This window comes from Halichondria panicea, chromosome 1 (genome assembly GCF_963675165.1).
Source record: "Halichondria panicea chromosome 1, odHalPani1.1, whole genome shotgun sequence".
Classification (NCBI taxonomy): Eukaryota; Metazoa; Porifera; class Demospongiae; order Suberitida; family Halichondriidae; genus Halichondria; species Halichondria panicea.
In genome coordinates this window covers 11,359,842-11,373,152 of record NC_087377.1, presented here as the reverse complement: position 1 = coordinate 11,373,152, position 13,311 = coordinate 11,359,842, and the positions used below count along the sequence as shown (strand labels likewise).

The 13,311-nt window shown below is 39.4% G+C and overlaps 2 protein-coding genes across 7 annotated transcripts; both read left to right on the top strand.

The window, feature by feature from the left end:
• Window positions 1-227: 227 nt before the first annotated feature.
• On the top strand, window positions 228-11,032 carry LOC135346285 (uncharacterized). Its single transcript, XM_064543862.1, has 12 exons — window positions 228-304; window positions 7,894-7,919; window positions 7,986-8,040; window positions 8,186-8,530; window positions 8,602-8,874; window positions 8,927-9,000; window positions 9,055-9,250; window positions 9,307-9,612; window positions 9,672-9,795; window positions 9,936-9,977; window positions 10,046-10,148; window positions 10,767-11,032. Coding segments are annotated over exons 1-12 (1,674 nt in total). The 5' UTR covers window positions 228-303; the 3' UTR covers window positions 10,896-11,032.
• Window positions 808-3,765, top strand: LOC135346548 (uncharacterized). Of its 6 annotated transcripts, none has more exons than XM_064544249.1 (13): window positions 808-942; window positions 989-1,097; window positions 1,147-1,364; window positions 1,420-1,466; window positions 1,762-1,843; window positions 1,885-2,238; window positions 2,294-2,399; window positions 2,457-2,540; window positions 2,596-2,776; window positions 2,825-2,914; window positions 3,050-3,212; window positions 3,259-3,446; window positions 3,513-3,765. In XM_064544249.1, the coding sequence occupies exons 6-13, from the start codon at window positions 1,886-1,888 to the stop codon at window positions 3,518-3,520; spliced, it is 1,173 nt and encodes a 390-aa protein (XP_064400319.1). In that variant the 5' UTR covers window positions 808-942; window positions 989-1,097; window positions 1,147-1,364; window positions 1,420-1,466; window positions 1,762-1,843; window position 1,885; the 3' UTR covers window positions 3,521-3,765. The 6 variants fall into 6 exon arrangements, with proteins under 6 accessions (XP_064400319.1, XP_064400302.1, XP_064400295.1 ...); XM_064544232.1 differs by having other exon boundaries at window positions 1,755-1,843; XM_064544225.1 differs by having other exon boundaries at window positions 1,762-2,238.
• Window positions 11,033-13,311: the final 2,279 nt, after the last annotated feature.

Here is a 13,311-nt window from a genome sequence, read left to right as displayed (position 1 = left end):
ACGAGGGCGCCTGCCTTGTTGCCCAATGCATGATGTCAAAATGTTCTGATTGGTCAAGTTTTCCCTATTTATTACGGTTTTCTTCCCACAACTAGTATAAAATGGTGGGAGGGTGGGATAAGTCCCAAAAACAAATTTTTCTTAATTGCACAAAATGCATTTACACACAGTACAAATCCATATAACAAGAGTTCTAATGACTTGCAATGACAATTATTATAATTAGTAATAATTAATGTTTGTAGACTCTATAATGATATTCATATCAGGCCATCTCAAATCTAGATACATTTGTAAATAGCCACCCAGTTCGAAAACCTTTTCCCAGTGGCTTACTGGAATACCGGAAGAACCTAATCACTGCAGTACTGGGTTTAGGTTTCTACATAGCGTTTCATTAGAGAAAAATCGGCTGAGCTAGCCCTACCACCACCCTACAGGTGACAGGTGACAGGATCCAGATATCTGAACTAGGCTGAGTTGGTCATTATGGCTTGGAGAATGAAGATAAAACTTCCAAAGCTGCAAATAACTCAAAGGCAAACAGGTTCAGCTGTGAGAAGGTCTGTTACTCCCAGGGGTCTGCCGAAGGCCAATCATGAGACTGAAACAACAGTGAAAACAAGCACTGATCATGAAGCCAATTCCATCCGGATTGACACCAGCACTCTTGATCAGAATGAAGACGTGGAGAACCAGGGTGCACGAAGTTTGCATGACAAATTGCTAATGCTGAATCGTGGGGGAAAATTAAAGAGCGTCTCTTAAAGGCTGCTGTTGAAAGTTCTATTCTTCCACCTGGCCAGTCTTGCAGTGTGTGCGCTAACTGTGCACATGCAGTACAGATGTGTTGATTGTGGGCCTACAATATACTATTGTGAGGCTTGTCTCGGAGATTCTCATTTGATGCGCAACATTTTTCACTGTGCTGAAATCTGGGAGGTAAGGATTGATTTAATTGTTATGTTGAGCCTGGTTACTTTTACAGGATGAAATGTACAAGCCAGTAACTATCGAGGGACGGTGTATTGATGTCTCTCCTAATCACCAATGTTCCACAAAGAAGGCAGTACCTATTTGCTGTATTGACACAAAAGGTTAATTATACCAGTGCCATTCATCCAGTTACTAGTAATTACAATGCAGGGAGTGAGCACAGAATCCAGTTATGGTGTTGTGAATGTGAGACTGTATGTGAAACAATGATACGAGCTCGTCTATGGCCAGCAAGCCCAAGATTCCCAGAAACAGCATTCACTTTTGAGCTACTAGACTGGGCCGAGTCGCTTCTTCTGGAATGTCAAGTAGCACTTGGTGACTTTTGCAGGTCATTATACTTTAATTGCCCACATTTAGTGAACAAGGTGTGTGGTATGATTTGATGTGATACTTTCATTACACTGTTTTTGTTTCTGTTAGAGAAGAGACATTTATGCTTCAATGATCGACGCTTTTGAAGAATACAGGTGCTTTTTATTAACAGCTACACTGTAAAAAATGAAGTGTGGTGGCTGCACTTTTTTCATTTTACAGTGTATATATGCTGTATAGATAGCGGGTTATTTTCGGAAAATTCTCATATTTTTTGTATTTAGAGCATTAATCGTATGCGCAATAGAATGTATGTTAGTATAATTATTCTAAGCTGTAGAATATGAATTAGGTAGAGTTCATACGAAACATTGCTATAATTATGTTACATTATGATATACATGGTCACATTACCTTTCTATGACATACTGACTGTATGTCAGTATATAGGTATTTGAAAATGGAACTCCGGCATATGAGTTTCATGAGCCCAAAGCTTGACAGTGGCAACATCTGTCCAGCTTGTCCAAAGGTAAGTTGAAAGTACTTGTATTTCTGATCACCTTTCCTTAGAATGACGGAAGCCTTTTCATTTCAATGGATGCTTTGTTTGGTCTACCCCGAAAAAAGTCTGCTGGGAAGAGCCACAGGCCTCCACTTCATGACTCTCTATTTTTTAAAGATCAAAGCAGTGTTGATGAGTATGTGTCAAATTCTTCCGAGATTAGGGAACTACATTGCACAGAGTATGTTTATCATTAATAAATGCCAGTTACTGTATCACACACAGACTTGTAATGATTTCCTTGCTGGAAGTGCATTGAGATCTGCAAATAGATACTGTGCCCTCGATGAGACAGCTGTGTTTGGATCTGCCTGTAGACATGAATTTCCCCTCATGTTTATCAATTTGAAGCATGGTGAAAGGTGAATGTACCTGAACTGTATTTTTCATGCAGCTCTATTTAAAGTCAATTTTCAGGTTGTCATATGCAAAGTGGTTGCTGCTAGAAATGGTTCAGAATTATCCCACTCAGAAACTTAATATCATGTATGATATTGCTTGCAAGCTCCATAAAAACTTATTGGTGAGTTGTACAGGATCAATTATGGAGGTACATATATCCATTTATTATGGTATTTAGAAATCAGAGTGTTCTGAAGTCTTAGAGAAAATTGACCTGTCAATTCCATCGTTTCATGCATTTGGTCACAATGCACAGTGCCAGGTAACGTGAACATTTCAACCCTTGTGTTATGGTGTGTGTATTCATTACTTACTAGGCGGCTTATGGACCTACTCGACGAATAGAGTTAGGGCTCTCAGATGGTGAGGTAATGGAACGTTTGTGGTCATACCTGCGACGGTTCTCTCGAATGACGAAGGAAATGCGACCATCTCACCGGATTGATGTACTCACTCACGCATTGTTGTTTTATGGATCTAGAACGAAGCAAAAATTAGGTTAGAAAGTATTATATAAATCATAATAATTGATGTACGTTTATGCAGGGACTTTGCTGGCTAACCGCTGGAAAAAGGCAGAAGGGCTTAAACTTGCTGCGCAAAGTTCTTATGAGGAACTCACATCCTCTTTACCAGGTACTTACGCGTATATAGCCTTGGTCTTCCTGCCAAGTTATAATTATTGGAACGGCAAACAAATTATACAAAAACTCGGCCTGGGACCCATAAAATTATTAATGTCAGGTGTATTAATTATTCTTATGTATATAGAAACTGTCACTGAGGACAATGTGAAACAGTGGGTTGAAGAGGATAGAGTTCTTATCTCTTCCTGTGTTGTGGCGAATTCCGGACAAGCTGACTGGAAGATCACCTATGTTCAGCTGCTGCACACTTTGTGTACAGAAGATCTGTCAACACTGCAATATATAAGGTGGCTTGCAAGCATGTCTATTTTATGTACCTTTACAAAACTATAGACTCAAGAAACAACTAGAGGAATTTGAAAAAAAGCACGGGATAGCTGCTCGCTGGGATACCAGTGACCCCCAGTACATTGCAGCAAGATCAATCGACTTGAAAGAGAAGCAGCACCAATTGCAGCTCTCACTTTGGTCTACTGTTTGTCGAAGACAGTTTCTTGTGAAAACAAAAGCAAAGTATGCAGGTATAATTATAGTGTCCCCCATGACCTGCATGTACATATATACAATGTGATTTCACATACACGTAGATGGTTAAAAGATTGCTAAAAGACTTTGCAAAGGAATTTCCAAAGAAACGAAAAAGGCCAATAAGATTCTCTCTGAACACCACCACATTTCTCTACAATTGGACCCATCATACTCAAAGCCAAACATCTCACAAGTTCTTTCTCCAGACAGCACTGTGTGGCAGCAAAGATTTGATGGAGCCCTTGTATCTACACATATGCCACAGTGTGTAAAACGTGATATCATCGAAGCATACTTGTTGAAAGAACGATGCAACAAAGAGCAGTGTCTCCTGAAAATCGACATGACGAATGTCATTAGCTACTGGCAAGAAAAGGCTTCATGCATCACAGCTCTCATTCTTGAAACAAGTGGTACAGATGCTTTTAAAGTAGGCTGTGTGTGTCTTTTGAAGAAATGTTTGGTTGAAGTTGAACATAACTGTTCCAGAGTGACCTTACTTTTTTCTAATATTCTCGAAAACTCTGAAAGTGTTAATTCAGACTCAGAGAATGATAGTTCGGACTCAGAGGATGATCGTTCGGACTCAGAGAATGATCGTTCAGACATTGATGTAGATGATTAGATTATTTCTATGCAATCGTTGCATGGTTGTTCCACTTCATGATCACATGCACGTCACTTGTAAATAATATGCTGTTGTCAGAATGTTTGGTATGAATGCACATAATTATACAATAGTTTGCATTCTTCAATGAAGTGATCAACGTTCTTTAATTATTATACATAATTATGTGTAATTATAAAAAATACACACTGTATAATTATTATAGTTTTATGATGCGATAGTTTGGACCTATATTATAGTATACTGCCATGCAATAATGCTGTTAAATGCTTGCAGCTGATTATGCTGTACTTTGTGTCTCTTAATTATTCCATGTCATGCATGTGCATATTAGTAGCTATCAAGTAACCATTTAATCACAATAATTATGACTTCACATTCATGGCATATAATTATTTCTAATAGATGTAGCATAATAATATTCATGCATGCAGTACCATACAGTGTCAACATCACTATAACAGTACATACTAATCAGTACACTGGCTTGAACAAAACCATTTGCGTTTCTGGAACGACTCATCGGGGCTAATACCCACACACTTCTTGTGGAACCACATTTTACAACTATCACATCTAATCATGGGTTTACTTCGATTATTTGGCTGCTTGTAATGGCAGTACAACTCAACCGTAACAATTTTTCGATAGAGGTTAGATGCAGGTACTCTCCTTTGACGTGTTTGAGGGAAACAATCTAGGTTCCTTTTAATAAAACCATCCTTCAAGTGTGTACGCATCAACTCCACATTTCTATGTGCTAAAAGTGGATCAGTGCTATGTACCAATTCCGTGGCATACGCAATGGCAAACACACCACAATCACTACAATTTAGCTGCTTTTGCACGTTCATTAAGCAAAACGTAGCAGACCTTGTTGAGCAACGCCAGAAACTACAAATTTGTTCAATTGTAGCAGAGCGATGTCACTGTACATACTATTTTCAATGTACTGGTATCGCACCACACATTACTAACTGTTACCCAATGAGACTTGCCAACGAGGATGATCTGTACAAAAGGTGTTCCCTCGTCAATGATTTTGAATGAGGTAGCCCTTTGCTCAAAGAGGACATTTTGCCAGCCGCTCAACTTATTGTCGCACTGTGATTTCAGCATAATTTGTGCGGCATTGATAATCCGATCATTCAACCACTCTACACTCGACTCCAAGCAGACTTTGTCCTCCTGTTGTAACGTGAACATTGGTGATTTAATCCATGCTTTCATACAAGGCTTTACAGGACTGTCGCTGATTTCAATAGTTGATTGGTTTTTGCTGGTAGTATCTGTCTTAGCTTGGGAAGCTTGGAGAGCTTTTGTGAGGTTTTTTTCGATTTTTTTTTGCTTTCTTATCCACTGGTTGTGAATCAATCTCAATTGATTGTATATTTTCATGAGATTGTACATGGTTTGCATTAGAGAACAAATCAGAATCAGAATCGGATGATATCTCCGACATGACCCTAGATCGTTTCGGCTTGACTGAAGACTTGAGTGGCTCGGGGTGACTGCGTTTTGGCTTTGATTGTGACAAGAGGCCAACAGGGAAAGGTGGTGGACTGGCTGCAAAAGGCAAATCACCATGGTTACGTGGGAATCCCGGGATACTTGGACAGGGGGTACATATATATAGGCATCGAATTATTTAATAATTATGGTTCAATATTAACATAATTATAGACTATAATTATATATAATTATACATGCATGCATGCAGTGAGATTTTATATACTGGAAGCATGCAGTGAGATTTTATATACTGGAAGGATAATAATTATGATGATGCATGCCTGCCATGCATGCAGTGCATGCTGACTCACCAACAGTGACAACAGCATGAAGCCAATTTATTACTTCTGGTGTGAATGCTTGTAACACATCTGATGTTCCCACAATTTGTGTGTACTCCATCCTAAGAGCAAAACCAAATCCACGAAAGCCAAGTTCATCAAGTTCATCAAACTGTAAATATTAATAAGAGTCACTGACACTGGAGCATCTAAAACCTATTATATATACAGGACTGGGGCACTAAAAACCTTACCGCAGTACTGGACTGGGGCACCTAAAACCTTATTGCAGTGCTGAACTGGGGCACCTAAAACCTTATTGCAGTGCTGAACTGGGGCACCTAAAACCTTATTGTAGTACTTGACTGGGGCACCTAAAACCTTATTGCGCAGTACTGCATGCATGGACTGGGGTATGGACTGGGATATGGCCTAAACCTTATAATTATATATATATATACTGCAGTACTGGATTGGGGCGCCTAAATTCTTACTGCAGTATGCATAAACTGGACTGCATGGGGCACCTAAAACCTTATAATTATACTGGAGTACATGCATGGGGCTGCATGGGGAACCTAAAACCTTACTGCATTCAGTACAGGACTGGGGCACCTATAGAACCTACTGTATATAACAGAACAACTTGGCCGCATGATTCTCTGAGCTGCATGCGCATGCACCAGACGAGTATAATTATAACTGCGTAATTATAGGGGGTAAATTTGGCGATTTGGCAAATCAAAGTGAGGGTCGACAAAATTAAAAATTGCCTAGATACGCAGTCCCAGTATAATTTTATCGCACAAAGTTATAATGATCTCATGATTGTCAAATTAAAAATCGGCAATAATACTTCAATCGCCAAACAATATAATTATATAGGCTCCCCAAATTACCCGCTATATATACGGTATGGTTTTATAATTAGGTGCTCTGCGTGGTTCAAATATAATTATAATGTGCTGTATGCGTATATACACGTATATATAATTAACATACCAGCTTCTGAATCTTCCCAAAATGTTTCTCAGCTTCTTTTAGGACACCTTTATGGGAGAAGTCGCTCATTCGTTTCAGAACGTTCTCTCAGAGCTTGTTTCTCATCGCTATATAGACAAGTTATTATAAGCTTTACTGGCTTCCTTGTTAAAAACACCTGGATTTCCAGCTGTTGCAATGGCACTCTTTCCACCTGTGTGCATGCATGCATGCAGAACAATAGAGTATCTTGACAATGCATGTGTTTGTATGTGGATGTCGTATACATGCATGTATATATGTCTAGACCATGTATGCATGCATGACGCTAATATATACATACCTTCAGAATTTCCGTACTCTTTAGAAATTGGTGCCATGGCCCGCTTGACTTCTTCGGAATGTTGTACTGATCAGAGGGACCAGATTCATCCGCATCAATACCACCATGCTTAATTTTCATGTTTTCTCGGCGTATCCAGTTCTGTTCAACATCCATGAATCAATTCATCAAAAATACTACGTATACTTCACTCAGTGAAAAAATGGTAATAAATCTACCTATAGATCTGCATAGTACATGATATAGTAAAAATAAATGTACCCTTATATCTGCTTCTCGTTGAGGCCTGTACGGTCCTTTGCCATTTCCAGGAATGGTTGCTTTTTTTGCCCCAACCTGTCATACCCTTTCGGTACAGCGACAGCAATATTGTAGTTGTTGAAGTGGAGAAAGGGGCACATCTTACAGCCTCCATAGAAATAGTCACAGGTAAAACCGACAATGAGTGCAGTGAAAGAAAGGCACCTTGATGGCTATATCTACATGTGGTTGAATAACCCTTAAAAGTCTTCTTTTAAGTAAGGGGAGGGGCTGGTCTGCATGCAGAACTTAGCCTCGATCCCAGCCCTTTCTCAATTGAGAGCGGCCTGGAATCGAGGCTATTGAGAACCTAAACCCAGTACCGCAGTGATTAGGTTCTTCCGGTATTCCAGTAAGCCACTGGGAAAAGGTTTCCGAACTGGGTGAAATAGCCATGTCCACCAAGCTGAAAAATAAAGTTGTGAGTTAAAATTTACTTGGATAGAATGCTAATATGCATGCTAATGACTTTCTTCAACATCACTAGATTGTACTGTTGTCGTGGGCACTTCTGCTGCAACTAGATCTAGATCTAGATCACTGTAAGTTAATTATTTTAGTTTTAGTTTAGTGAAGTCAAGTGCAAGTTGCAAGTTCGCTAGAATTCATAGACCAGCTATTGTTAAATTGGTGCAACCATTGTTCAGTGTATTTTGTGATGAATAATCTTAATCATTCTACATATAGTTGCTCTGGCTGCTGAAATCACAAAAGAGGAAGATCTGCTAACAGTGTGTCCTGGAGAGTTGGTCTCTCTCACTTGCACTCATGACAATGTTGTTGGTGGGCAAACTCGCTGGAAAGTCAGTGGTCCGGTGTCTTGTGTTAGATTAGTTCTCCATGATGCCGGGTTGCAAGAAGACGTCTGTGGTACATTCACTATCACCATGATCAGTGATGACTCCGGGTCTACACTGAGCTCGACTTTTCAGATACCTGCCACTGAAACACTAAACACTACTCTGGTGACGTGCCTCGCTGGTGGCAGTGTGTCTTCTCCACAAGCTGGCAACACCACACTCAATGTTATAAGTAAGTAATGTGATCAGATTTCACGGTAGCTATATATCTATTACCTATCATTTTCTTTTGTGTAACTACAGATATGACTTCTTTAACTAACTGGATGGCTAATCTGAGAGCCAACAGTTTATGTCCTGTTCTGGAGTGGGACACACTGGACGCACCATACCAGAGATGTGTCACCAGCTACACCGTCAACCTGAATGGAACAGTGTATAATACCACAAACACATCTCTATCATTAGCTGGAGAGAGCCTCCCTTACTATGAGACTCAGACAGTGACTGTGACACCACTCACACTCAATGGACCCTTGTCTCCAGACACCTCAAATATCACTGTAATCAATCCAGGTATGTGTGTATGACTGCATACTTGAGCTCATTAATATGGTGTCACGTTTAGACTTGGGGACTCCAGCATTATCCACCTCCTTCATAATCCAAAATGAAGCACTGAAGCTCCAAATAGTATTCCAGGTAGAGTTATTGCTTTTGTTGTTTTCTGGGTAAAGTAACGATTTTTAATTCCAGGAAGTTTCAATTGATATTGCACCCATTCGAATGTTCGGATACATAACGAGTGGAGAGGATTGTGTTCCTACCGCATCATTTAATGGAAGTTCATTTGCAATCGATTTCTCAGACCAATCTCCCGGAGATGCTTACACAGTGTGTGTGATGTTTAGAAACAAGGACTGCTCTGCTATTAACTCCACCACCGTGACCAGTAAGACTGGCATTTTTAATAAATATTGATTACTGTGCATGTGCTGTATGTTTCAGTTCCAGCTACAATGATTACCATACAAGAAGTCACACCATCAGACACTAGTTACACGATCCGTTTGTCCCTCCCCTTCACTGGCTACCCTCCCAGTGACCTGCTCATTGTCTCCACCCTCTCTCCCCCTCACTCTGAACCAATCATCCGCCCTTTCCCCTCCACAACCAACCAAATCACAGTGACTTTCACTGACATCACTGCTGGAGTCTTCTACACCTACACAATTAGAGTTGTTTTGGCCAGCAACCAATCAAATAACGTCGTATCTCCAGTCACTGGAGAATTCAATTTGACAACATTAGGAGGTACTACAGTCAACTTACTAAAATTCAATTGAATTCATCAATTTTCTCCATACATGCAGGTGGTGGAGGAGGAGGAGAATCAACATTCCCAGTTGCAGCTGTAGCAGGGGCTATTGGTGGCATCGCTGTTCTGTTGTTTTTCATAATCATTGTCACAATCGTCATTGTCATCACTCGACGTAGGTGGTCACACCATGACACTTCCCTAAAGCAATAAACTGAACTATTTGAGCAGTTTTTCATATCTCTCTTCCTTTGTATACCATGAGAAAATGTGTCCCCAACAATCTCTTTTTACATAATTTTTGTATCATTGTAGGTAGAACCAGCAATCTATATTCCAAAGAAATAGCTCATCAGGAAACGTAAGTATTTCCCTTTTGTACTAGCAACTTATATCACATAATCCATTTTATTGTGTACACTCTCACAGACCATGTGTCATTAATGAAGAATCAGATTATGCTGTGCCTCAAGATTTGAAATATAGGGGATCCAGGTTTAGCAATGTGCACTTGACAGACAATTTCTTGCAGGTACTTCACCTTGTGTGGGCTGCATGCATGTGAATGTGGTGCTTTGTAGTACACTTTGAGGTTTGTAGAGCCCACACATACTCTAGGGCACACCATCATTATTAGCCTGTAGTGAGATGTTCACCAGATTGCTGGTGAAGCTTCCCTGTACTGCACATTAGCAGCTGAGTGTACACAATTAGTCAGAATGTGACAAATTTAGTTTGTGTTTACAATAATTTGTTTAACTTATATGAGCTAGAGTTATCAAAACAAATTAGTTAGTTGACAGTGTGGTTATAATATTATCCCCAGTCACGAGCATGCCTTTGTTTGATTTGCTATAGGTGTACAGAGATGGATGATCATCAATAGAAATCATGTTTACATATCCTAGTGGTGTTGCTCAGAAAACTTTCATTTTGTCTCAGTATGTATAAAGCTTGCTGCCTGTACTGCAACTGTTGTGTGGGGGTGGTGAGTGTTAGTAGAATAAACACAGCCTTATCTGAGAATTGTGGGCTAAGACTTGATAAGCCTAGGAAGCACCCCATTTACTAAATACTCCCACTTTGGCTGATAAGCACACTCAGCTATAGTAAGATAATTCATATGCTGAACCAATCCATGTACATGCAGTGTAAGAGTTCCACTCCCAAATCAACTTCTCCTAACATCTCTGATGAAGGCATTTATTCACTGGTGTTCGACGCTCTCCCCAATGGCACATCCCAAACAGTTGTCAGTGTGAAGAGCAATGTACTGTAGCAGGCAATAATAACTTGCTTGTCACACACAAACTGGTATACGCAGACTCACAATTGGCATGCAATTCATTGATTTTTTTGTGCAGGTATTAATTATTGTGTTCACTGGCAGGTATTATAACTATTTTTGTTTTCACATACCAGTCAATGGCAAGCAAAAAGCTAACATGATTACTCCCACCCATGCACTGTCTGCATAAAACCACAAGAGACCAATTACAGTGTGACTAACCTTGTAACTATGCTGCTGCATGCATGTGTGACAGTGTTGTGTAGGCTTGTGTGTTTAATTCTTAGTATGCCAGCCAATTTGATGTGGTATGTCTTCCAATGTCAACTGAATTCTTAATGTTCCATGCAACACTCCATTGGTTTCCCCTAGGGAGATCCCCCTACACACCTATTAGGAGGACTCACATTAATAATTGCTTACTAGCCTCGATTCCAGAGGGGCTGGGATCGAGGCTAATTGCTTACAGGCATGACTGTTGGTAGCTCAGCTTAATTATGGTTTTGACATTAACTTCAAGTACCTCTGTGTAGTGTGTGTCAGTAAACAGTCATATCACTAAGGATACGGCTGACCAGTTAACAGATGTAGAATATCGATCCCTGAGCAGAATGTAATCTAATATCACACCCAACTCTAGCTACATAATACTCCCCTTTGTGGTATTTCCCAGTATTGAGGTAGACTAAATAATAGTTAGACACTGTTTTGGAGGTGTCTATGGGATTTAGAAGCCCAAAGGCACTGATTTAGTATCCCGAGCGTAGCGAGGGTACTGAAGTGGCTGAGGGCTTCTAAATCACATGGACACCTACAAAACAGTGTCTAACTCATTTAGATACTAGTGCGCATGCGCAAACTGCTTGACTACAATACAATTACTTGACAACGGAATACTAGGTATACTAAGTAAATTTGCAGGTATACTAAGTCCCATACTGGAGATTGCAGAATCTTTGCAACACATGAATAGAAGTGTGTAGCACTGTGGTTCCTTATATGGGAAATGCTCCTAGTAAAACAGACCACAGTGTGTACACAAAATCCATATAAGGAACGCGTAACGCTCTACGCTTTTACTGGTGTGTTGCAAAGATTCTGCAAACTCCAGTAGTATACCTGCTCTGAGGCACTTTTCCCATGTACTTCCCATGTACTTCCCATGTAGATTTTATCAACTAGTGTCTAAGTACACTTAATACTTTCATGTGTGTAACATGTACTTCCTTATGTGACCCATTAGGAATGCTGGTTATGATTACAGTGCATCCAGCTTAGAGAGTAGATTACCACACATTTGTGAGTAGCTGTACTTAAATGTAAATATCTTTCGATTGGAACATTTCTAAGAAATTGTGCTGATACCAATGTGTAGGTGAATGACCAAGCTACAACATACTCAAAAACGTTTCCATAGAAACATAAGGTGGTGGGGTTGTGGTGATTAATAGAACAACAACAAATTGTTATAGTGGGTAATCGGTTAGAGTAATAAAACAGTAATCTTGTACAGCTAAGGTCCTAGACTTCATCACATAATTGTTCAATGGTTTAGGTATCCTGACCATCCCTTTATGGGTCTTACATATGTTCACAGTGTCTATAATTCATGATTTACTGGTTTTGAGGTACACTTTTGGTTAGAGTAATATCTTCTGAAAATTTTATAGCTTAGCTTTAAAAGTTTTCTGGTAAGTTTACAAATAAATGGGCTACATTTTGATACCAAGAACATCCTCTATGCTTATTCCATTGTTGAGATAACACTGAAAAACTAGATATTCTACTATTTTCTACCGTTTTGATGACATCACAAGCTGCTAACCACAAATCGATGACACTTTAATTAACCACGTAAGTGGGCGTACAATAACTGTACGCCCACTCTTAATTAGGTGTGCGGTTGATTAAAGCGTCATTGGTTTGTGGTTTGCATCCAAAACAGTAGAAAATAGTAAATTATGTAGCTTTTCAGTGTTATCTTCTCAGCAATGGAATAAGCATAATAGGATGTTATTGGTATCAAAATGTAGCCCATTTATCTGTAAACTTACTACAGAAATTTGAAAGCTAAGCTATTAATTTTTCAGAAGTTATTATTCTAACCAAAAGTGTACCTAAAAACCAGTAAATCATGAATTATAAACACTTTGAACATATGTAAGACCCATAAAGGGATGGTCAGGATACCTAAACCATTGAACAATTATATGATGAAGTCTAGGCCTTAGCTGTACAAAAATTTAATTACTGTTTTATTACTCTAACCGATTACCCACTATAACAATTTGCTGTTGTTTTTTAATCACCACAAACCCACCACCTTATGTTTCCATGGAAACGTTTTTGAGTATGTTGTAGCTTGGTCATTCACCTACACATTGGCATCAACACCATTTCTTAGAAA

Coding starts and splice junctions, on each gene's coding strand:
- LOC135346285 (XM_064543862.1), top strand. Junction 9,796..9,935: donor ATTGTCATCACTCGACGTAG/GTGGTCACACCA, acceptor CATTGTAGGTAG/AACCAGCAATCTATATTCCA. Junction 10,149..10,766: donor TGACAGACAATTTCTTGCAG/GTACTTCACCTT, acceptor ATGTACATGCAG/TGTAAGAGTTCCACTCCCAA.
- LOC135346548 (XM_064544249.1), top strand. CDS start 1,886: ATGACGGAAGCCTTTTCATTTCAATGGATGCTTTGTTTGGTCTACCCC. Junction 2,400..2,456: donor AGCTCCATAAAAACTTATTG/GTGAGTTGTACA, acceptor TATGGTATTTAG/AAATCAGAGTGTTCTGAAGT. Junction 2,777..2,824: donor TAGAACGAAGCAAAAATTAG/GTTAGAAAGTAT, acceptor ACGTTTATGCAG/GGACTTTGCTGGCTAACCGC.